General features: G+C 44.9%; 1 protein-coding gene across 3 annotated transcripts; it reads right to left on the reverse strand.

Annotated features, from left to right (window-relative positions):
* Positions 1 to 1,044: 1,044 nt before the first annotated feature.
* On the reverse strand, positions 1,045 to 17,394 carry LOC135368421 (hamartin-like). Of its 3 annotated transcripts, none has more exons than XM_064601660.1 (20): positions 16,913 to 17,394; positions 14,313 to 14,416; positions 14,080 to 14,229; positions 12,625 to 12,772; positions 12,372 to 12,538; positions 11,275 to 11,348; positions 10,061 to 10,224; positions 9,804 to 9,935; positions 9,639 to 9,718; positions 9,400 to 9,505; positions 8,968 to 9,251; positions 8,241 to 8,571; positions 8,016 to 8,182; positions 7,826 to 7,956; positions 6,684 to 6,780; positions 4,350 to 4,587; positions 4,126 to 4,214; positions 3,092 to 3,160; positions 1,553 to 1,661; positions 1,045 to 1,487 (listed from the first exon to the last, which is right to left on the reverse strand). In XM_064601660.1, exons 1-20 carry the CDS (start codon positions 17,007 to 17,009, stop codon positions 1,186 to 1,188), a joined length of 3,039 nt encoding a protein of 1,012 aa, XP_064457730.1. In that variant the 5' UTR covers positions 17,010 to 17,394; the 3' UTR covers positions 1,045 to 1,185. The 3 variants fall into 3 exon arrangements, with proteins under 3 accessions (XP_064457730.1, XP_064457731.1, XP_064457729.1); XM_064601661.1 differs by having other exon boundaries at positions 9,430 to 9,505; positions 9,804 to 9,938; XM_064601659.1 differs by having other exon boundaries at positions 9,804 to 9,938; positions 16,913 to 17,392.
* Positions 17,395 to 25,651: the final 8,257 nt, after the last annotated feature.

Here is a 25,651-nt window from a genome sequence, read left to right on the forward strand (position 1 = left end):
ATACTTTCTGGCAGTAACTTGGTTCTCAAGTTATACTCCTCTTACAGATTTTATTTTTTTCCCCTGGAGATAGGAAGGTAAAGATACAGATGGGTTTCTCTCATAGCGAGCGAGGAACAGCTATAGATCGAAGTAATTGAAATGGACAGCTCAGTAGATGTAGCTCAAAGCGCTGGCCGCTCCAAAAACCCATCTATGAAACCGATACCACTATGTTCAGCATCGGTCTATGATCTACTCAGCAAATTTTTTCATCCGAAAAGTGCTTAGATATTAAACAAAAATTTAAAGAGCAGCGTTGCTTCCATAGCTGCAGAGCCTCCAGCGGCATGCCACTCCCTAAGGAGGGGTGAGAGGGCTGCGTCCAGATGCCCCGACTCCCGCGGCATTCCTTTTCTCAAGGTCGTGCCCCCATTGGTTCCTAGGGGATGACGTTTCCTCATTTTTCCACAGATGGATTTCCTGCGTACTCTCAGCATCCTGCGTATGCTCTTGTCATGTTTCCATCGGACAACGGTCAAACTACGCCACTGTTTTACATAAAATGACACCATAGTTTCGAAATCGGATCATTGTCGGAGTGCATAGTGGGGGAGGGGAGAGAGGGAAACCCAATGTATAAAGTGTCGTTTCCCCCCCACTCTGGATCCGCCACAGCATGCAGTGTTCCCCAAACAGTGTTGCATACAATGTGTGTGCTTATACCACGCATGTATCTGTGTGTATGCATCTGCATGTGAACTGGAACACGTCTACCAGGAAAATCACTACAAGAAGAGCACGACTCACTAAGCATGAGATGTGCTTCATCCATAAACAAAGTATTGGGACGTGTATGTCAAACAGTGCATCAGTAGACAAAGTGAATCGGCCGAGGCCACAATTAGGGACGACACAGACAAGTAAGTCTTGAACGCCCAGAAATTAATGGATTCAAACAACTCAGGGAAAACAGGGAAAAGAGGCGCTGACGCCAGAAATTGAACCTGGATCTTGTGATCTTCAGTCAGATGGTGGGCCGTCAGTATAGGGCCTGCATACAAATTGCTTCGATAGAGCTTTATTATTACCTTTCAGCACTATTTATATGTGTCTGCAAAACTCAACAGAAGTAATTGTGTACATCACTAGAGGTTTCAGGTCGTGGCATCTCCTACTCCTCAGGAGTGAAACAATTCAGCAGAGTCACACTTGGTCAAAATCCCCTATGATGACCTGTTCTCCCGAATGTTCAAAGCTTTGATTCAGCACTGCATCCGCAGCACTCGTATCACTTTGCATATCTACGGTTGTGCCATCTTCCCCATTTTCTGAGCTCTTCCTTTCCGCTGATCGTGCAGCAGCGGCTTCAGCATCCTTGAGCATGTCTGACACAGGAGTGAGGTCAGCATTCGAACTGTAGGAACCGAGGACACCTCCTGGGTCCACAGTTGGGCTGCTGCCATCAATATCCATGTTGGCACAAAACTCGTCGCAGGCGCCTGAGGCTGAAAGGAAATGTTCAGATCATAATTTGTTGCAAGTCCAACACGCAATCGTTTTTTTTGCCCACCGTCGGATGAGGAATCCTTTTTCTGTTCAGCTGAGTGCTGCAGTTCCAAGATGCAAAGCGACATTTTCTGACAGGTGTTGGTCAGCGCAGTAATTCGCATCTCTTTACTCTGCATTAAAAATGTTCAGAAGCTCAGTTATGAGTTTTTAAAAGCAGTAACACAGAAACTACACAAGGAAATTTGTGAAGTGTACTTGCACTCTGCAAAAATGAACTTTTTGTTTTTAGTTTTGCAAGGGCAAGGGAATATAAGATTAGCTGTATCATTTAGCTCTCTGTACATGCATTGTGATGCAGAAGCGTTATACTGCCATCTGCACTGAGGGCAATTGTAACTTATTATTATTTTTTGTCAACATCAACATCATCTTCCTTTTCTCTACTCAACTTTTTCCCTGACCTAGGCAGCTGTCGACATTGGTACTACGTTAGATTGACAGTTTAAGTCACAATCGAGGTCATATTACCAAAGTCAGAAGTCTGTATGGAAAACACAGCAAAATGTGTGTTATCAGAACATGTCAGATATAGTGTTGCACGAAAGGTGCGTGCTTCAAAATCATGCATCAACTATGGCATGTTGCTTCTACATCACACAAACACTTCTTCAAAGTTAGGTCAACACAATGTGTCAGCAATGTCTCGGTAGTCGATTCAGGCAGCCAATACCACCACTGTACAGTATTAAGAATGAACAAGACACAAAATCGAATCTATTCATCTGTATCTACTACAGTTATGCTTAAGGTCAATGGCGTATATGTGCATGCTAGAAACAGGTGGTAAGCTGTGGCTGTTCATTCTGTGCAAGCAACAAATTTCGGAAGAGCAAATACTGGCATTTGCCGTGTCCAATAACATCAGTAATGCAGATGAAAATTAATGCAACATTCAAAGAATCAACAAGCTTAGAGAGCTTAGCAAGTGAGTCAAGTGAATTAGCATATTTCCGACAATTAATAAAAAAAGACAGTGTGTAGCCACCGCACTAACAACAGAAAGAAAAAAGGCTTAAATGATTTCACAAAACATTAAGACCTTTCAATAAAAATTTAATTGTATTTCAAGGAGAGCTTTACCAAAAATTTACCTCCAACAGTGGCCATGTACAGCTACCTAGTTTGAACGCATTTGGTACAATGGCCAAAGCTGCAGTCAATTTTCTAAAATATTATTTTAAGGACAATGTATTTAAAAACTGCTTACTCCTTAGACACATTTTTTCAATGCTTTGGTAGTATCATTCTTTGTTTTAGATTAAGGGTACTGAAGCTGTTTGAGTCAAAGCTATCCACTTTGCTTCCCACTGATAACCCACTATGTTGTTTTATGTGTTCCATGTAAAAATGAATTTTTTGGGGGCGGGACTGCATCTCAGGCTTGCCTAGCAGTCCCTATCAACAGTTCATGTACATATTGAAATAAGAAGAAATAAAACACACTTCCAAACTATCAGTATAGTTTTACAAACCACCGATATTGTATCAATTCCAATAGAAAAAGGTTGGTGTGCAAATCCTTTTCTCTGCAGGTTCTCACCTCCATCTCTTCTTTGTGGCACAAGTTGATTTTCTCAATCATTTGCTTGAGCTCTGTGATCACAAGGTTCTGGACAGAGAAGCAGAAAACTGAGCAAGCTTATGCATGACACAGTGAACTTCAAATTTTGCTTGAGCCCAACAATATTTTAATTACTATTAGACCTGTAAAAATTACTCTTTAGAAGCATAACTGAATAACGACAACTACGTGCTCATAAAGGTAATCAGGCAAATTACACTTACAATTACAAAGTCATAACTGTAACTTACTTGCAGGTACTTCTAAAACGAATTGACTACCATGTGGAAGTCAATTACATTTATAGTTACATTCATTTCAATACATAATTTTGATTAATAACTTTACTCTTTTTCCTTGATGAGCATTGTGTTGTGTTTGCCTTGGTGATGTCTTCCATATACTATTCAGGTTAGACTTAAGGTGGCGACACTTCAACTGTGTAATACATGAAAGTGCATCTCCTACTGTCCGAACAAGCCCCCTAGGCTCACATATTGTTGCATACTTGCATTGCAGTCACAACAATCTTCCTTTTCGTGAGTTAATGAAAGTCATGGACATTGTGAAAATCATTTAAGATTCGAAATTAAGTTGAATCCCAAATCGCATGGAATTCCAAAAGCAATATCAGTGGCATATCACTTACAAGAATAACTCAGTTAGAACTGCAATTAATCTTGGTATATCGAACCTATCGATATTGAAAGTAATATCCAAATGTCAACTTCACAAGACAATATCAAAATAATATCAGATATAATATAAAAGTAATTGGATGCTTAATTGAACATCGAAAGTAATACAGAAATGGGGAAAGGAAAACAATCTCAGAAGTAACCAATTACAGTAATTACAGTAACTAGGCTACTCGTAATGGATGCTTAATTGAACATCGAAAGTAATACAGAAATGGGGAAAGGAAAACAATCTCAGAAGTAACCAATTACAGTAATTACAGTAACTAGGCTACTCGTAATTAATTAATTTACAGGTTTGGATACTGCACATACCTTCTTTGCAAGCAATTCCTCCAGCTGCTTTATTCGGCTCATGCTGGCCTCCAGCTGGCAAGTTTTGTTATCAAGCAAATGCTTCACGGCTGCAAGACAATTTTTTTATAATTTTAATTACTTTTTATTTTTTTCACAAACATCAACATCACTAACAATTTTTGCAGCAGTTCAAGCAAGCAGTTGCAGGCAGTTCCACACAAAGCACCTGCACCGAAACTTACAAGCAATCTCCTTATGAGCAGCATCAGAGACAAGCTTCAGTTCTTGGTCAGCCTTTCTTTGAGGTGCGTGCGCACTTGACCTTGCTTCCAGACGCTCATAAATTTCTCCTAATGTGATCAGCTCCTTCTCTAGGGCTTCCACTTTGTGCTGGTACGCTCGACTCACATCAACATGGCCCTGTGCTGTTTGCAGTTCCAAACTGGTCTCGAGCAGAAGGGCAGTTCCATTCTCCACGTCCTGTTCGAGATGTGACAATATGCCAACATGTATGGGAGCTGCGACAAAAACACACTCCAGCTGCGTACCACACTGAGTGCTTCTCAGCATGTTTTGAAGCAGTTAGTTTAGCTCATACCTAATCCATACATTACTAGGTAGAGTATCACTCGATTCATCACCATTCAAATAAAGTAGTAGTAGCTGTTGTTCCACAGAAACATGCAAGTGGAACAGTGTGACTAGTAAGAAATGTCACAGTGATACTGACAAACAAAGTCACTCGTACAAAGTAATTTTCCTCTGCGGGCAGAACCCTACATAGGCCTGATGTCCGAGCAAGCCACATCAGCGAGACCAAACTTCTGCCTTTGCAAGCAAATTTCTACTATTGCTACTATTTACCAAACACTGTATGACCAGCAAGTATAAGTGCTGAACTTCAGCCACCTCACTTGGACCACTTGTGAAAACCCACAGTAACCTCTATTTGTGAGCTGGATGGAACATATACTGAGATACAAACTGTTACACACATGTTCGTTAAGGATATTGTGGTGTAACACACATGTTGTTTTCGCAATTCCCATGTATCTGCATCGACTCAAAGTATACCCAACATTCTTGACATCCCTTCCTATCAAATACTGTGCTTTTAATTCAGGCTCTATAATGTCCAACAAATCTCTCCTGGATATCCCATGGATATCCCTGGGATCTTCAGGCTGCTTTCTATGGGATATTCGGACATCCGGAATGGATATCTCGCCAATGTACCAGGGGCATCTGTTGTTTGCTGGAGTAAGCCCAAAACACAAATGTCATTGTGCAACATCCCATAGATATCCTATGGATGTCCAAGTATTCAGGACACTCGCGACCCTGTAGGGATGTCCCTGGGATATTAATGGCTTGCTGGTGGGAGGAAAAATCAGGTTTTCATAAAAATACAGCCACTGGAAGATATAATGACATGAAGTTGCAGAAACTTGATTTCCTTCTGAAGTGCCTATGTTCCTGTCACTGCATTTTTCGTCAGACCACGATACATGCCTCTCACACAGATATTGTTCCGAAGCCTTTGACATCTAAGCTTTTAATCAGATTGCACTATGTCAAGTGTGTAGGACCAGCACAATATATGCATGGCAATGTGCATAATATTTGAAATGTGAGAGAAGTGGCAGCCAGTTCAGCATCAGAACTCTATTAGCTCTGCCGCTGCTGGTCAGAGATAGCTAAGAAATTTTTGCAATACTGTCAGTCCCTATAATCAATATTGCTGGATTTTCCACTTTTTGACTGCCATTACAAGTAGACCCTTGCAAATAGTGGTTTGAAAACCCAATCGAATACAAAGCTAATAGTCGATGTGGATATTCCAATACGAAGCGAATAACTGTAGAACCAGAGTGAATATGAAGCGAGTAGTTCCAAAATCGAACTATTTGCACATATAGGCAAAGTGGAAATAAAGTGCAAAAGTACATGGAACGTAAGCAGAGAACAGATATATTTCAATAGACGAGTTCAGAAAATCCCAGAGTGCTTAGCGGCACTTTGAACCGTGGGAATTTACTAATACGAAAGAAGCGGGTGGCCTACAAACTGTTCCGATTTCTCCCCTACTGGTCCATTGTTCACAACGTGTCAAGGTCAGCATAAGCGAAATGTGAAGGATTATTCTTCGTTCTCCTGTGCAGCAAGCACCCAGGATGCAATGCGTGCGCAAAGAGCACTGGGATTTTCTGAACTCGTCTATTTGCAGCGGTATACAAGCACCAAATCTCCGGCGGTATGCATTCAGAAGGTGGCGCATTCCAAGACAAAACAGAGTGCTGCGTCACCTCGACTTAACTTAAGGAAGTGAGCTGGTTTCACTGTAGATTAATTGTCTCTTCTGTGTGGCTTTTTGCGTGGCATTATTTGAATATATTTGGTATGCAAGAGGCGTTCGATTCGATTCGCAATTCGAATACCGAAATTCGTATTCGGTTCAGAATTCGAATCGAACATAGAAGTATTGCTTCGGTATTAGAAAAATTCGGATATTCGCACGGCACTAATTGGAAGTTTGGTCACACTAGCGTTCTAAAAGAAAAGAAATATGTGCATACTAGTTTCGCCTTCTCAAGGTCTGCTCGCAGTCTTGCATTCACAGACGTCATCTCTACTATTTCAGATTTCAAGCAGGCATTCTGTACTTTCAGGTTCCTATGAGAAGCAGTGCAAAGTCAATATTAGGTAAAGAACATTTAATGGTGTTCCTTGGGGTTGAGAACAGCAAATCCAAGGGCAGAATCAAAACAATACTACTAGCGAAATTGATGGGATCGAATGCAAAAAGTGTAGGGCAGTTATACCTGTCCAGATCGGAGGTGCATTCTTTCATTTCAAGAGAATGAAAACCACAGACTGTCATAAGTGAATGCCACTTTATCAGATCACATAGCTTAATAGAGGAACTTTTAAACGTTCCTGTTACAGTACATCTACAGGAGATTCGTCAACTCAAACTCCATGGAATCAAAGCTTTGTTTGAATATCAGAAGTCTGAATTACCAGAAATTTATTCAAATACATGCTGCAAGACAAAGTTATTTATTTATTTTTTATTTTTTCTTGGTGCCCACCAATGGAAGCAATCCTTAATTTGGTTATGGCTTGCTAAATGTGTAGCGGCACGTGCAAAGTACATTTTTTAAGCCTTCCTCTATGTAGAAGAAAATGAAACAAATACGACATCAGCGAAAGGCCTGTTACCAACAGTCTCATATGGTGAGGTATTTAAAAGAAATTTGTCTGTGGTCGACTGCTTAGTCAATATGCTACAACAGTACACATGAGAGAAAGAAAATGTTGGAGAAAGCAGGTGACAAAGCGTCTGTCCACTCAGAAAGCAGGAATAAGGGGGCATTCACAGACGGGCCACAACACTATGGTAAAAAAGATGAAGCAACGTGGTCTTCACATGCAGTTGCTGACACACCGTATTTGAGAGCAATCCAATGAGACCGTTCTACGTGCACGAGGGGAAAGGGAAAAGCTGAGGGGCTGTGCAAAAGGCTGACCTACTTGCATAGCATATACGTACATGAGTCCACAGAACAATATTTTCAATGCCAGCCAAAGCCAACAAATGTGCACTTTTCTTTAGCAGACAGATACATCCGGACGTGAGCAAATTAAGTGTCCAAATGCTGGTCTCTCAAGAGATTAAATAGTGTGTGACATAGGACAGCAATATCACGCAGCATACCCAATCTCCTTTTTATATTCTTCCAGACATTTCTCCAGAGCAGAATTCTGACCATCCATTGTGCCCTTTAATTCGTCCAAATTATGGTTAAGTTCCTGAATTTCTTTTTCTTGGAAGAGGAGCTGGTCTTTCTGCAAGCAAGATATACGATTATTGCAGGCCCCTACACAGTAAGTGCTGCCGTGCTCACGTAAGCCAACGTCTGTTCCTCAAGGGCTTGCATTTTCTTGGCTTTGGCCAGAAGTCTGCGGCTGCGCTCAATGTGAACATCTCTCCTATGCCTTTCGTACAGGAGCTCTATGTACAGTAGGCACACTTCTCCTTTCAGTTTATTTAGTTCCTCCAACACCTCATGACCTGGTAGAAAGATATATCATTGTCGAACACAAAAGAAACACAAGAGGAGCACCCTTACCTAACTGATCTTTAGGAGCCTCTACGGGACTTGCTGAGCGAAGGTAGTTTTCGCTCATCACTTGGAGGTGCTGTTCAAGTAACTCCCTCGGCGACATTTCGGCCAGAGTGAGCGTTCGCGAAGATAACTGAGGACCCCCTTCGGATGACACCTCGGCTTGTTGTAGTAACGGCGGTCCTACAGAAAGCGCGAGTAGTGTCCCATAGGCGTCGTCCGGAGCTTGTTTCACGGCATGCCGACTCTTTCCTGCTGCCGATTCTCCACAATCGGCCTTGACGCTGTCGCCGTTTATAGCCTTTTTGGTAAGGCAAGAAGCGGCTGAACTGCCTTCCTGCAGGAAAGCGAGCCAATACTTTATTTCAAGCAGCAAGCACCGCAGAGTCGTCGGCCTCATCTTTAGCCCGTCCTGGACGGAGCCAAACCGTCGCTCCAGTATTAGCATTCCCAATAAAGGCGTGCTCCGGGAGCTCCAGTGATTTATCCAGACCCCCCCCCCCCCCCCCTCAAAAAAAAATTCTGTGAGACACCCCCCTAAAATTTGGTGAGATTATGCAATATTTTGCAAAAGGGCATAAAAAACACAGGGGAATAGCCTGCACCCCCCCCCCCCCCCCCCCCCCGTGGATGATATTCTGGGTAAACCACTGGGGAGCTCTTACAAGACCCACACTAGATACCCACTGCAAAAATACCCACTCATGGTACCTCAAACAAGAGCACCTCATACCTCCAGCATAGATGGCAATTGGCTGCTAAGTTCAATAGGCTCTACCAAGCCGGGGCAAGAGCTGCTGCGGCCCAGCGCCTTGGATTGTGCGGGGTGACTCATCAGACACTGACTGAAGTAGCGTAGCCGGCTCATGTCCTGCACCATCTTGGCCATGCTAAACTGTTCTCTCTGTTGCTGACACTCTTCCTCATACTCTGGTAGCTCAGATACAGAGTTGTGCGGCTCCACAGTCAAAGTGTGCGTGGTCGAACAGAACGGAGTTTCAATGGGCTCAGTCCTCTCTGCAAGTACATTGAAGAAAAATATGGGCCTTGCAACACAGCACTGTGGCATGAAAATCCAGATTCCAAGGCGCACTTCACTTTTGAATGAACCTGGCCTATTCTGCAGAGATTACACACATGGCACGTGTGTGTAATCGATGTTTACCTTGGAGGCCTCCTTTTAGCACCTCTTTACCTTGGCTGGATGAACTCCCATCCATGACTTCTTTGCTGCTGACTTCCTTTGACGCAATTGCAGAACTGCCAACAGCCTGCATCACAATTAGCCGCTTGTACTTATTTGGTTTAGCGCCACAACATTTTTTGGCCACAAAAAAATGTCTCTGCTGACTCAGCAATATTCCCTCAAATATACCAGAAGTACGTTAGATGAACCATAATGACCTCAGCATGGACATCGTCCGGCGTGGCTTCGACGGCAAGGTCTAAGGGTGGGCTACTGTCAGCGTGTTCAAATGATATTTCTGTGGGGAAAAAAAAAAGTGTAACCACTCTGATCAGCTTCCTCTTATATTGTAAGTTTCCTACATGAAACCACTGGAAGACTACCTCGAGTAGAACCTTTGAGAATACGTGCTGTGGCAGAGTTCGATCTTTCCAATCCACACGATTCAGCAGGGCTCCAGTTGCTGACTGCTGTGCTGGAGACATCAACCAATGCCCCAGGTACAGGGGTTACTGCTTCTGAAATAAAAAAATCCTGGTAGGTCCAGCCTCAGCCTTTCTCAACTTCACCCATGTTAGGGTCTAAAAGGTGCATGAAGATGGCCCTCTTTACAATATAACTCGCAAAACAGCTCAGCTACCTAAAGACAATCTGGAAATCGCCGGCAGGGGCCCGGGACTGTTTCTGGCCTCGTAAGATGTTGCACGTGAAGGCACTAGATCAGAGTCAGAAACGGTTTCTGGAGTATCAAGCGTGTGCTTTGCACATTCTGCTAAGATGTCATACGTCCTCATTTTCTTCCACCTGCAAGAAAAAGAAAAAGCACTGTTGTCTTCTGACGACATGGGTACAATCAAATGTGAGCTTATGAACTCTAATGGCATCTTGCAGGATGAGACATTTCTCTTGTGTTTATCCCTTGTTTTAATGCGTTGGCATTAGGAGTGTCAAAATGGAAAACGCTGTATGTATGTGCGTGTATGTGTCCGTGTATGAGATGGTGAAGCCTCACCAAGGCAGAGGTATGAGTGGACATGTAAAGGGGATATAAGAGGGTAGATGTAAATGGAGGTAAATGCTGAAAGTTGGAGTTAACACTCAATTCCTTTTTACAGATGTTGGTGACGTGATGAAAGTTTCGGTGACAATAACTCCCTTTAGTGAAGCAGAGTTAAGCGTAAAATTCAAGTTAAGGGACCGTTCATCTTGGTTCAAATGTTAGTCGGCGTTGGCGGAACAGAGCTTTACGCTATTAGCATATACCTGAGCAAGACGTTACATGTATTTTCGAAAATGCGGCCTTTATATAGTTTCGGTTCCATACCCTTTTATTACATAGAGCTACATACATACATACGCGCGCACACACACGCACACGCGCACGCACACGCACACACACACACACACAAATTCTCGCAGAACGAAAGATGTCATTACATTGACAGCAATAAAGACAGCAAGGAAAGAAGGAAGGAGGGCTTCAATCACGAACAACATAACGGATGAATCATGTTCCTTTGTCAAGGTAACATCTTCCATTTGGTAAGGAGACATTTTTGTACTTTAGTGCCCACTTAAAAAAATTTAATTTACGAACAATTTTCGAGAAATTTCTGCCGTTCATACGTCGAAGGTTGGCGTACTGTGCTTGAAAGAGTTTTTTTCTTTTTTTTGATTCCGTGTTAGCACCGCGAAGCAACTGTGGCTATGAGCGGCGTACAGATGTGGACAGATGGAGAGAGGACAGCGGGAAGGAGTGGGGGACAGGGGGGGGGGGTGCGTCCTGGGCCGACTTCAGGGGGAAGTGTGCCGACATTCGTCTGGTAAGTCTGCTTGAAAGAGTGATGCTCTAACCTGGACGGTCCAAGCTCGGCCTCCTTGGACGCTGTGACTAGGAGTGGATGAAGACGTGTCCTCTGTAGCAATGGCTGAGGGTACCAGAGGAAGACATATAAATATGCTTATCTTATTGCGTACAAAAAGAGTATTTGCACAATATTCGATCACTCTGTCGTCTCCAAGTGCTGTTCTAAATTCCCCACCCCTACAAAAGAAAGACATACTTTCAACGTTGCATAGAAACGAAATTCTGATTGATACAGCCCCAAAGTAGTCGCAAAGTAGTTTAGTATGTTTGTGCCACTAAGCTACAAATGCCTACAGGGAACATTTCAGCACAATAACAGTAAAACAGTCAAATTTTATGGAGAAATGCCAGAACACGAAACTACAAGGATCAATAAGGCAGTTTGCTGGTATAGCTGGTTCTAATGGACAAAATTGTTCTCAAGGTGGTGGTCAGAAGCTGTAAGGGCAGAGGGCAGTCTTCCATGCCATAGGCAAAACTGAAATTAACTGTCTAAATAACCCATTGTGGTAAAAGTCCAATTGCACACGGAGGTTAGTAGATGCCCAGGTCTTCAAGTTCCTATCTGTTTGTACATGTATACCTGTTAAAGGACCCGCTTGCATGAAAACTGTTTGAGAGAAATACTCAACAGAGTTTTTCACTCAAGCATTAGTGCATCCGGTGTGCACTGAGTGGACAACTCGTTGAGTACTGTAAACGTATTTTTTATTTGTGATGTATTAATTTTTCGCGAATTTTGCGACCGCTAAAAAATCGCAAAAAATTCTACTCGCGAACACAGCTTGACGTTTGTCCCAGGAAAGGAAACAGCCCTGGAATCGCGAAATCAAATACTCGGCGTGATTCTCGACATTTAATACATCGCGAATAACAATACGTTTATACTATCTCTCTCAAACAGTTTCGTACAAGTTTCGTTTTTGTTTACTTATTTTTTCTTCTTGTTTTCCAGACCTCATCACCACCAGCTTTTGACATTTTAGGGCACCAGTACAGCGGAAAGTTTGGCATGCTACGAAGATCACTCGGAAGGGTTTGAGCTGTTATAAACTGAAACTGTTACATCACTAAATGTGCCTACCCTGATTGTCTTGGTGTAAACAACAAAGTTATCCCTACTATGGTCCTGACTTCCATAGAAGCCTCTCAGATAGGCAAGGAAATTGCAAGGGTACATCCCATACAACTTTTCAAAGAGAGCCTGAAGTCCTAGGTTCAGATGAGCCATGTGTGTTTCACATATATGACCTGAAAAACGTGCACATCTCACAGTCACGTTGGATGTAAACAGACTGAAAATACAAATAAGAAGACTATAACTCTCAGTGCCGTACTAGGTTTTCTTGTGGCGAGTGCAGCCAGCGAGGAAAATGCCTCAAAGGTGTCTGGCAGTGCTGACGAGCCATACTGGACTGGAAGCATTGGCATCAGGCTGATGATGATCACATTGGCAAGCAAGACGTGCGTTACCTCTTGATCACCCTAGAGGGCCAACCAAAGCGCTTCGTTGGACTAAGAACCCAGAGACAAGGCATTCAAGGCCTAGGCAACACCACCTACACAGAGAAAGCCCGCTTACTCGTCGACGTGACGTAACAACTAAGAGTCAGCCAATCAGGACCGTGTTTTCAAAGGCGCTAGCCAATCACGAACGTGCTTTCAGCGGTTGTGGCCGTGAAGAGGAACCACCGTCGTCTGCGAGTAGTGACTGATCATCCCCGCGTACTGAATGGGAAACTTGGAAGTAAAGCGCAGAACGGTTCCATATCTTTCTCAAAACTGATTTTCTGGAAAGCATGTTGTACGTTTTGTCTGCAGATTCGGGTCTACAGGTTCCAAGTTAGCTGCAATCATTTGCGAGTTTTCGAATTCGCAGAACGGCGATTCGCAGTAGCAGACGAATTCTGACTTTATATGTCTACGTAGCGAAGGAGGGAGAGGAGGCAATAAGCAGGCCTGCTGTATCTAGGTGGCGTTGGCCTAGGTCACGTGAGGCCTAGGCTTTTTGCGAGAAGATCACACATGCAGCCTGTGAGCCATCAAAATAATTGCACCGCATATGGTCTTTTTCTGTGAGATGTGCAGCCATCCAGAACTGTGAACCTCATAATGACATGAAGAATGTGTGTGCAATTTGTTCAGGTATGATATTTAATGTTTAGTCCCATTCGTGAGTGTGGGAATGTATGTTCCTTATGCTGCCATCAGCATCTTTCATACCTTTCCCAGTTGTGACTTCCTGTTTCTCCATGAGAGCAAACAGTTCACACAAGGCACAAATGTATTGCAGTATTTCAGCACGGCAATTATAGCAAGGTTTACTTATGGGTAAAATAAGTGGACTATTCAATTGGTCGATTTGGAGCGGCTTCTTCCGCTCTGCGGCGGAGAGAGCGTGTCTCACGCGTCATTCCAAATCGACTCGCTCCACGACCGAGTGCTCCCCTCTTGCCTCGCCTAGCAAACTCCGATTCGGCCAGAACTGCAAAGAAGCATTGTCCTAACTTCCGCACGTTCATCGCCGAGCAATCGCCAAGCGTTGGGCAGACTCGCAGAGCTTGCCGGACGGTTGCCGACTGTTTACCCACATCCGTCAGGCTCTTGGATGGAGCGTGTTTGCTTTTCGGGGGTGGATTCGGATTTGGTCCCTGCGTGCTGGATTTTGCGGCTTTGTCCCCGATTTGGGTGCTTGCACCAAATCGACCAGTTGAATTCGCATTGTGACTCTTAATGCACATACTTATCCTGCACATGAAAGGCACACTAGTCGTACACGCTTCCATACTTACCTTAATTATTAATAGTACATGATTTAAAATTTTGTGGTTTGTAATGTGGTGGAGCCACGGTGGCTGCTTGTGGACTATGTGAGTAATTAGCTTGAGTGTCTGAAGGCGACTCCTGCCCTTCAGCGTGTCCGCCAGTTTGTCGAATAGCAGCTAGAACAGATGTCACAAGGTGAGACGACGTAATTTTGCATTTTGGTGAACTATAAGAAAGAAGTTTCTAGAGCCTAGTTTACCTTGCCGTACGGCTCTCGTAGTCCCACAAGTATCTCTAAACAGTGTTGTGACCGTGTCTGCAAGAAGCAATCGACAAGGGCTCCAAGCAGGCCCGTGTCCTTACCTGTAAAATATGCAAATATTTATGAAGTACAGGTGTAGTGGAACTTCACGCTACTAGAACTCGTCGTGTATTGTTAAAAGAAGAAAGTTTAAAGTGACGGTCGCATCCGGAAACCCATCTATGAAACCGATACCACGATGTTCGGCATGGGCCGACAATCTAAATATTAAAGGGGTACTAAAATGCAAAAACAAGTTCACTTCAAATTACGTTACACGCTTTGTTCATTTCCTACTTGTTATCGTAATTCAAAACTTTGATTCCATTACGAAGCTACAAAAAAAATTTTACCGGACTCTTTCTCGCTTCGGAGCTAAGCAGTGAACGACGCTTCAGCTCATGCATCGGTGTTTTTAGTCCGTGCTGCGCGTGCATGCGCGTGCCACGCCATGTAGCAGTACCAGTACCAGTACCAGGACATAAAGATAAATGTTGTCTGTCGAACATTCGCGAGAACTGTTGTGGACTACAATTCAGTGAGTCGGTATTGAAAAATGCAGCAGTGCGCATCATGCTGCGCATATACAGAACACTAAGATCGGACCCATTCCAAATTCACACGCCCACGTTAGGTATGCGCACGCTTCTCCTGCTGTCTCATTGAATGCCGCCAATCTTTGACTCTTGGGGATCCCATTCGTAGCCGCCAAAGACGGCTCTGTTTTCATTGCGTTTTTCCTCTAAACGGTAGCATTGTGTGAACTAATTTTGTTTGAATTGTACTAATTGAAACATTGAAGAGCAAGTTGTTGTTGCATTTTAGTGCCCCTTTAAATACACGAATATTAAAGGTCAGCGTTGCTTCTGCGGCCGCAGAAGCTCCGACGGCGTGCCGTTACTCCCAAAGTGGAGGAGTGAGCGGAGGAACTGCGCCATCCAGACGCCCCGTAACTCTATCAGACGTCCACAGCATTCCTTTTCTCAAGGTCGCGCCCTGATTGAGTCTGGAAGGGAGGGACGTTTTCTCATTTTTCCAGAGAGGGGATTCCGGCATACTCTCAACATCCAGCATCTGCTCTTGGCATGTGATGATGATGATGATTTGTTTGATGATAACAGTCAAACTACGCCACTATTTCGTGTGGGATTTTCGATACCGTGTTCAGTGGTCCAGGAGGAAGAAAATGACACTATAGCTTCGAAATGAACTCGAACGGATGCGACCGTCCCTTTTATGTGATGCATTATATATTTTGCCCAACGAAACAGCCGACAGCTGTTTGACAGCTGTTTCTAAGAATACTGCAATGTTTATGTGCTTTGCAATGGTCCAATTTTGTCAAACAAAATGAATAAAAGAAGGAAATCCAGAGATTCCGTAAGCATGGATCGAAGCAGAAGCCTCAGGTAAGAAACTGCCGATGCTTCGAACACGAAGTGTTCTCGTACTGGACATGAGAGAAGAACAGACCCTGTTCAAAATATCAGCGGCTCCTAACCTTTAACTTCTGCTTTCAGTCGAGATTAACAAAAAGACTGTTTCATATTTATTTATCGATAATGTTGTTCGTACAGTGGTCTATCCAGAATCGCAAGTACAGTAGGGGGTCATCATTATTACATTACTATTACAGTTACATCGTAATGGCTTCATGAATCATTGCCGACATGTGTATAATGCTGAAATAACAAAGGCCCCCCTGTGGGGGATGCACAGGAAAGAAAGAGAGGGGGGTTGTCAAATGTATGGGTAGGTGTTATGGGGGTGTAGGGGTGTCTAGATAAATCACTGTGTTAATAACGCTTCACAATGCTTCTGTAGGAGAGAACACAGACAGTCAAAATGGCATAAATAGTGGCAAAAACTCTACAGCAGTCTTCAGGGAAAGGCCGCGCTCTTCAAAAACAGTAGAAGGCACAATACAATTTGGCAAGTGGTTCTCCTCCATAAGAATTTCTAAGACAAGTAAAGCACAGTACAAGAAAAACAAAACGAAAAGAAGCAAAGACAAAAAGGAAACAATATCCTTGAATCAGCTTGCACTACTTTGGAAAGAACTAACTGACTTGTGGTTGCAGTATGCCTCATCTTCGTTAGAAGTGCTCCTATACACATAGCAGGCAGAATCAAAGGAATGCCCTGCAATTGGCTAGCACGCTGTAAGTTTAACAGCTGGTAAGGTACTGTGAAACCTTGATATGCTGAGTGACAGTGCGCTGGATTAGTGTGAACGTGTTTGTTAGTTGTGCCCCCCTAGAAATCATACTATAACAGCATTCGTATTTTGCGGTCTTGGTCATCACATTTAGGAGGTACAGAAGCAGTTGTGAAGCAATTGTGATTTGGGGTGACACTGTCCTCCATTTATTCCATGCCCGGTACGGTGTTTAGAGCGTGGACAGTGTCCGTCCAGTTACGTGTGAAGATTAATTATGTGTGTAACGCGGTACTCGTTAAGTAAACCACAATAACCACGTAGGGGCAAGCCGGAATGTGTGTACCCCAGTGCAAGCTTCATCGGTGTCCAACCGGTTATGATCCGGTACATTACTCACTGCTGGCAAGGTAGTCGTTGACCAGCAGCTTGATATCATCCCCATCATGACTGTCAGCAGACTCCAGCAGCGAGAATAACTCAGCTGGAAACGCCATTCCTTCGCTCAAACACACTTGTGAGGCCGTGACAGCAGACGAATCCTTCGGTGAAGTCCTCTCGCTGTTCGCTCTCCTTGCAAACTACCTTTCCGTTCTAAAGCCCATTGGCTCAGACTGAGAGACATCTCGGCTCACTACAACACATGCTTAACAAAGTATTCATCTTGTTTTTTGGTGAAGTTGACGAGTTGTTGACTTGTTTTTCTGCAGCGCACAACGACCAGCATGCCATCTGTACGGTTCAGTTCAGACTCCGAAACTGAGGTACATGCCGAAACAGAGATGGCAGTAGCTGTATACGGCGCGGCGTTATGTCCTTTTCTTGGGTTCTGGTTTTGGATTGGTAACATGGGGGGCGACGCGGAGGTAAGTGCAGAGATATGTGTTGCCGCTGATTCTGTGAAAAGAAAGAAGGATTTGTCTCGGATCACACGTGAAGGATGTGGAAGAACAATTTTTTTTTGTTTTCCTGGGGGGAAAAGAGAAAGAAAACTAGCACATGATGTGATCGAAGTGAAATGCGCAATTTTCGCGTGCACGTTATTGGCGTACTTGAGGTCTTGGAATAAACTTAACCACCACCAACGGCACAGTTCCCTTAGAAGTCGGCCCAGGACGCACTTTCCCCCAGGGCGTCAGTCGTGACGTTGCCCACATACGTGAGGCCGACAACGGCAAGCCCTATCACCACCACCACCACCACCTAACCACCACCAACGGCCAACAACGGCGAGCCGATCCTGCCATTACCCCCCCCCCCCCCCCCGGCTCTGCCCCCTCCCAACAACCACCACCACCTAACGTTTAAAAAAGCAGTAGGGATGTGGGAAAAGCAATAAAAAGCAACAACGACCCTACACCTGTCGGTGGCAATTAAAATCAGCTTTTGGTTTCGGATGGAGTCGACAGGTATTACGTACGAACATGGCAGGCCCGGAACGTTCCCAAGGGGGCCATATGCGTCGTCCGTGAAGTCCACCCAGCTGACTCTCAATATGGACGTTTCGAGGGATATCCTAAGAATCGCGTGTTTCATGCGAGTGATCATGAAAATCTTGTAAAACTTTGCCTCACAACGTTACAGCACGGAATCCCAGACACCCTGCCCGACCTCTGTGTATGAAAAAAAAAAGGGGGGGGGGGGGTGCCCCGGTCCCCTCCGGCAGATTAAAAACTCTCCGCCTATGTCTGGGAGGGTGCAACGCCAGAGTAATGACATTACTTCATTGATGAAAGTAATGGCATTAGTAACGGCCACATTCTAGTAGAGTTGCTAGAAAATGTTCTTACAACATTGCTGCAACATGACAACTGCAACATTTCATAAAAGGCAACATTGTGACGACATTTAGGTAGCATATATTGGCAAGAGGGTGGCGGAGGTATTTTTGTGCGATTTCCTTTTTTTCTTTATTTTAATTTTTATGCGTCGGAACACCGATGCATGCTGACTGCAAGCACTTGTACGCGACTGGCAGCCGACTTGAGTTACACAAACCTCCGCTGAACTTACTGGGATGGGGCTAGGGGAGGCCGCTTGGGTATCCCGTTTGGATATAGAGGTACTGTCATCAACCAGTAGCCTCTATTTGCGAATACGATGGAGCATATACTAAAATTCAAAGTGTTGGGGCGTGCTCATTAAGTGTAGCAGGGCGTACAAAGGCTTGCAACGGTGATCAGGATGCATATCTTTGAAGTTAGTCCTTGCATATGCAAGAGTCAAAGTCAATACACAGCGTTCATGAAACGTAGAGCGACAATGTTCCTCCAACGTTGCTCTGCGATGTTGCATGAACACTGGTGAACGTCAAGTAACGTTGGTTCACTTCTGAGTTCTGACAATGCTCCAGGAACGTCCGGCCGCAACGTTCCCCAAACGATATGTTGCTTGAACATTGTTGAATGCGAGTAATGTTGGTCCACTTTTGATAATGTTGCAGGAACGTTGTGAAATGTTGGTAAACGTTGCCCCACATTGGACAACATTCGCAACATTGCTGCAACATCGAGGCCACAATATGTGCTACTAGGGGCATTACTAAACACAAAAAGTAATGTAACGCATTACAAAATAAAAGTAATTTCCCCACCTATGGTTGCAGACTCGCAGTATGCAAATATCGAAGTTTCATTTCCATGTGCGTAATGTGAACACCGGTCATATTTATTAGGTGCTTCCTGTTCCTCGGGTGGAAATGGGAATCGGGAAAATTGTAGAGCGTTGACCCCTTGGCTCTCAAACCAATATTTTGAAAGTTAACGAATTATTCGTACGAAATTAATCAATTAGGCACGATGAAAAAAACTGACTGCTACGACACTGGTAACATCATTTAGTTGGTTTGGTTGAGCCCCATCTTTTTAAAAATCGCGACACCCTGTATAGTGCGCGCCGAGAATATCTTCTGCTGCGCAATATAGCCAAGGAGAAAATTGCTCGGGACGTTAACTGGGGACACCCTGTATAGTGCGCGCAGAGACATCTGCTGCTGCGCAATATAGCTACGGAGAAAATTGCTCGGGACGTTAACTGGACGTTACTATAGTACTTACTGGACGTTACTATAGCTACTGAGAAAATTGCTCAGGACGTTAACTGGGACACCCTGTATAGTGCGCGCAGAGACATATTCTGCTGCGCAATATAGCTAAGGAGAAAATTGCTCGGGACGTTAACTGGACGTTACTATAGTACTTACTTGACGTTACTATAGCTACTGAGAAAATTGCTCGGGACGTTAACTGGACGTTACTATAGTACTTACTTGACGTTACTATAGCTACTGAGAAAATTGCTCGGGACGTTAACTGGGACACCCTGTATAGTGCGCGCAGAGACATCTTCTGCTGCGCAATATAGCTACGGAGAAAATTGCTCGGGACGTTAACTGGACGTTACTATAGTACTTACTTGACGTTACTATAGCTACTGAGAAAATTGCTCGGGACGTTAACTGGGAGACCCTGTATAGTGCGCGCAGAGACATCTTCTGCTGCGCAATATAGCTAAGGAGAAAATTGCTCGGGACGTTAACTGGACGTTACTATAGCTACTGAGAAAATTGCTCGGGACGTTAACTGGGACACCCTGCATAGCGCGCGCACAGACATCATCTGCTGCGCAATATAGCTAAGGAGAAAATTGCTCGGGACGTTAACTGGACGTTACTATAGTACTTACTTGACGTTACTATAGCCACTGAGAAAATTGCTCGGGACGTTAACTGGGACACCCTGTATAGTGCGCGCAGAGACATCTTCTGCTGCGCAATATAGCTAAGGAGAAAATTGCTCGGGACGTAACTTGGACACCCTGCATAGCGCGCGCACAGACATCATCTGCTGCGCAATATAGCTAAGGAGAAAATTGCTCGGAACGCGGACGCGCGTATCAAAGTCACTTGGCTGAATACGCGCTTGCCGGAAATGATGCGAGGTAAGTGCCTCTTCCTAGTGAGACTGAGGAGAGTAAAAGAAAAACACGCCTCCAGTTGTTCCAGGAAAAACAGAAGCCGACGGAACGGCTGGAAATGCCCGCAGCCATCGCTGCTGACCTCCCGGAACGATCGGGGAAGACTGCAAATATGGAACGTCCGCGTCAAGAGGAAGACGATCGACGAAGAGTCGCATTGAGATGTGGTCAATAAGAAGCACGTTACTGAGCGTGTGTGCGGTCACATTTGCTTTATGGTCGAGCACGTTTTCATTTTGTGCACTTCAGTGGCGTAGCCACGGGGGGGGGGGGGGGGCTCGAGCCCCCCCTACCTGCCACGGGCCGACCCACGCAAATCGTGCAAATCCGAGGAGAAAATAATATATGGGAGGGGGTACCAGTGCGACGATCGCAAAAGTTCTTTCAGTTCCTGCGTCTGTCTACACTTTGAATGGCTTTCAAAGTATGAGTGTATCAAAATACTTCCAATCTGGTTACAGGGCCTCATTGGTCATAACAGCCTACATGTAATCACACTGTGAACGTTCAAATCAGTCTAGATTTGCATCCCTTATCTTGCGGTGTGCGCAATAGCCAGCTGGCAATAAAATGTATGTGTTGGCGGACCCAGGAATAGCGGGGTGGGGAGCGGGGTGGGGAGCGGGGGGGTAAAAGTGGGAGGGTGTTCGTATCGAGCCCCCCCCCCTACCTTGGAGGAGGAGATACTTCGAAAGATATGAAATCCCCGATACCTATACCTATACGATACAATATGGACTAATCACAGTGCAGGCACATCGCTGGGTAGAGATATGCAGTTTTTTTTTTTTTTTTCATAGCTAACTAAATTAAAAATGAAAACCTGTGAAGAAAGCATAGTTTTTACAGTTGAGTTATACGTGCAGGCGGACATCCTCTCGAAGAGAGTATATATATGTAACTACTAGGGGGATTAATGACCCTTCATTAATTAACCCTTTAATTAGGGGCTTTGGGGCAAAACTGAGATAGCAGAATGGGAGAAAAACCTCGTTGAAATCCATTGGGTTTTTGGAATAATCCTGAAGCGAGAACGAGCTTTGAAATATTATTCGGCGAAAATTGTTATGTAAATGAATCGAAACCAAAACCGCGCGCCTTCATCGTCGTCGGCTTATCTGAGCCGCAAAGCGGTAGAAGGTAAAGTGGTTGACCAGCAGATAATCCCCTCCTCCAATCATCCCCATGGCTCCAAACCACGTGACCCTCTGACGTGGTATGGGCGCTGTGCTCCTCACGTCCGTAGTTCCGGTTTCGGCTCATCATATGCGTATACATATAGCACAATGCAACGATGTATATTTCAACGTGCGTACGATCGTTTCTGGATTCTTTAAAAAGCAGAATGGCTTTCAATGAGGATTATCTTCCACTCTGTTATTTCGGTTATGCCCGAAGACCCCTAATTTAAGAGTTAATTCGTGAATTTTAGCTAATTATTCATCTAGTAGTGACATGTCCGCCTGGCTGAATAACTCAAATGAAAAAACGACATCTATGCTGCCTCTCATAGCTCTTTTTTTGAAGCTTAGTGCAGCTAAAATTACTACTACCACTGCGTAGGATGATATCGATGTCCCTCGGGCTGACAAACAGATCGGAGTGCACGTCCTCACTGAGCTCGGTCGGAAACTCCGAGTACCCTACAATGATCTTTGAGATGATGACCTTGGAGACCACCGCTTCGACCTGGTTGACACGAGCCCTATGCGCTCACTAAGGTACCATAATGTTGCTTCCACTTGTTGCTTACCATTGCTGTCGACACGAATCTGAAATGGCGGAGATTACCAAGGTCGAAGTCTTGAGCCCAGTAATTTGCTGGCGTGGGACAGATTGCCTATAGGTACGACGAGTTCTGTTGATGTGTACTCTACAACCATGACTTCCTTTTTAGAGGAGATGCACGGAAAACTATGTGGAGTTTAGGAACTACTTCCAGTGACCGGGAGTAAGCTACGGGGTCAGGGGGTCTAAATTGGAGTGTAACTGCAGTCTAAGGGACAAGTACTTCTTTCTTTCTTGTACTGTATAGGTGCCGCGTGTGGAGATTCTTGCAATAAGCTTGCCCACACCCTTCACTCGAATAAAACGTACAATTCCCTTTCATACCCACGTATACTATATCGGGACACCAACAAGTATCACCTTCAAACGAAAACAACCTAGGCTAGTACAAATAGACCGCGAAACGTCGCGCTGGTACCATGACCAGCATCCTCCAGTAACCTCCATGTCAATGTGTACACTTCCTCCGAACCTAAACATAGCTGCATGTAAATACACACTGTTCTGTCTCTTGCAGTGTTATGGACGTTGGCCTCGAACAAGTTGTGTCCTCACTCTCTCTCTCCAGAGGAAGGTAGTTAGATGACCTTGTTTTTCTTTCAGGGCGAGAGTCGCGGAAGAGCGTGTCGCTTCCCCTTTCGCTGGTCGCAACCATTGCCGTCGCTATATTTGGCAGCTTACGGACTTCCTCGTACCGTTTGAGACGGGCCCCAGCCAAGCGACATCACGCAACTAACCGGCGTTGCCCTTTCCCCGTGACAATGTGTTGCTTGCCAGGTCCGTTATTATTTTTCGCCTAATCAGGTCAGTTGCTTTGAAAAGCCCCTCGCGTACGTACGTGTCTCTCTCTGACCAGTGTCCGCCGACGTTCCTCTTCTGGGGGGAAGGAGATCGTGATGCAGGTTTACCTTCCTTCTTGCGCTCCCCTCCCTTCCCCTCCTTGTACACGACATGATCAAAGTTTGTCGTCACAACAACAAATCAACGATCTGCATCGCAACGATCTAGTATGCGTCCTGGGCCGACTTCAGGAGGAACTGGGCCGACATTCGTCCGGAAAACCCAGGGAAAAACTTCAGACAGCACAGGGAGTGCTAGGTTTCGAACCCACCACCTTCCGGTCTTCAGCACGTCCTTCCACCAATGAGCGAACGCTTTGATCCACTCGACCATGCCGCTGGTGACGAAGTATATCTCCCACACCGTTTCGTAGATCCCATAGTCGGTAAGGACGCGCTTACGTGTCGAGAACGACTTGCGCAGGAACATAGCATTTTGAGAAAACATTTTAATATGTCATGCTCACGCTGTCAAGAAGATATAACATAAGAGCGTCTTCATTCGCTTGTCGACCAACCTTTTAGATATGACTACGGATATTATTATGATCCCGATTGACTTCCCTTATACGAAAAAAAGTTTTGCGCTTTCTATACAGGAGGCATGTGCACACTTTACGGAGTTCCTCTGTCATCTACACGGCGTCCTTTCAGTATAGGCAATTGGCACACATTTTGCCTGCAGACACGCTGTATGGACCACGTGGTATGGACAATGTGTGACGCGGGATGACACATAATAATGGGAAATTATGCACGCTTTCTATACGAGCGCTTCCATCTTGCACCTTGTGACAGGAAGCGGCTTCAGATATTCTTGGTTCTGTATACAGCTCGGCACAGCATGCAGTCCTGGTGCTGATTGGTTCTCCCCGTTACGAACCTCGTCCCGTAATAGACCATACAGTATAAATATACACAACCGAAGGGTATGTAAAGATAGCAGGAACAAGTTCACATGCACAGTGTTCAGCTGATAGGCCGAGCCGATGTTTTCGTCGTCGCGAAAAGAGCAAGCATCTGCATGCTTCCTTTACGTCATCGTCATCCCTACCCACCGTGTCACCCATTGCACCCCCTGCACCCACCTGCTACGCTATTGCGAAGCGTTAGGGGTTGTACAAGCTTCGTGCATATTATCAAAGCGTCAGGTGGACATTCTCTACGCTACGCACATACACTCAGTGGACAAGGAGAGGTCATTAGACATAGCCACGAATGTCTACAAGTATTGCACAGAAAATCGCACACAGAAAGTGCACATGCTGTTCACTATGAGAAGCACAGACATAGTCAGAATGACTGCGCACTTATTGGTATAGGGCTCTACCCGAGAAACGTCATCATGACGTTGGTAGACAGACTGAAACCGAAAGAAATCGGAAGGGGATGGCTGGGTTCCACGAATGGGCACTTGTTCGCTGCGTGCTATTGAAAGAAAAGTAGCACCGAAGGTCGCGTCCCTTTCAGGGACAATCGTAATCCTTTCAAGACCGTGGCTTTTGGGGCCACTTTGTTCGCCCCTAGCTTCGAGCGTAGTTCAACTCTACCAAATTGGTGGCGCTGTCGAACACTATGACGTCATTTGTTTACAAACAGAGGGAGGTCTATTCCGAAACGGAGAGTTTATAGAATGCAGAACAGGACATGGAAGCGTACTGGATGTCTAGAGAAAGGTTAAACTCATTTTGATAAGCGACAATAGATTACAGCCTGTTTACGAGACCGGTGGCTGATAGGCTTATGGGGCCCTCTGGACGGCGCCTTTCTTCCTCTGAGCGCCGCCTTCTCACTCCTCCGCTTAGGGAGTGACGTCACGCCGCCGGAGCTTCAGCAGAAGCGGCGCTGATCTCTAAAATTTGTTTATTTAATATCTAAGCGCTTTTCGGACGAAAAAAAAAAGAAGAAAGCCGGGTAGATTGTCTGCCGATGCCCAATATAGTGGTATCGGTTTCATAGATGGGTTTCCGGATGCCGCAACCGTCCTTTTAAATATGTGAAATACTTATTGTTGCCGCCTGGACTGTTTGTCTGCAACATCAGACCCGTATAAATATATCAGAACCACATACAGCGCGAGAATTTCGCACACGTTAATTATTTGATAGAAGAAATTTCTCATTTGAAGGCATAATTGACAAAACATGAATTGCCCCCATAATGATACGAATTAGGTTCTGTTCCATTTTAATGAAATGCCCTTTAGTCGAAAAGTATCCAATGGCATTACTAAACGCTTAGTGGTTCTATTCGGGACCGACGTCCCCCACAATGCTGAAGCGGACCCTGGGGAATGTCCTGCGGCACAGCCACAAGATATTATATTACGTAGCAGACGACAGGAAAAGACGCTGACGGTGTCATCTGCTAAGTGTCGTCTGCTAAGCGCAGAACGCCACTCCTGATATTCCGGCACCGTGTGAGTGCTCAACATCACACGGGACGGAACTTCGGCTCCGTGAGCAGTGTTTTCTTCCACCAGAATATTCCGCGAGGATGTCTCTCGTGTGAACACACGGACAGAACCATCTTCTCCA

Source organism: Ornithodoros turicata, chromosome 9 (assembly GCF_037126465.1).
Source record: "Ornithodoros turicata isolate Travis chromosome 9, ASM3712646v1, whole genome shotgun sequence".
In the NCBI taxonomy this organism is placed as follows: domain Eukaryota; kingdom Metazoa; phylum Arthropoda; class Arachnida; order Ixodida; family Argasidae; genus Ornithodoros; species Ornithodoros turicata.

What these genes read in the sequence shown, in the direction of transcription:
- LOC135368421 (XM_064601659.1), bottom strand. Translation starts at nt 17,009, where the DNA reads ATGGCGTTTCCAGCTGAGTTATTCTCGCTGCTGGAGTCTGCTGACAGT. An exon ending in GAATATAAAAAGGAGATTGG is followed by an intron (nt 6,781 to 7,825) that starts GTATGCTGCGTG and finishes TGCTTCTCATAG; the next exon opens with GAACCTGAAAGTACAGAATG. An exon ending in GCCACAAAGAAGAGATGGAG is followed by an intron (nt 1,662 to 3,091) that starts GTGAGAACCTGC and finishes TTTTTAATGCAG; the next exon opens with AGTAAAGAGATGCGAATTAC.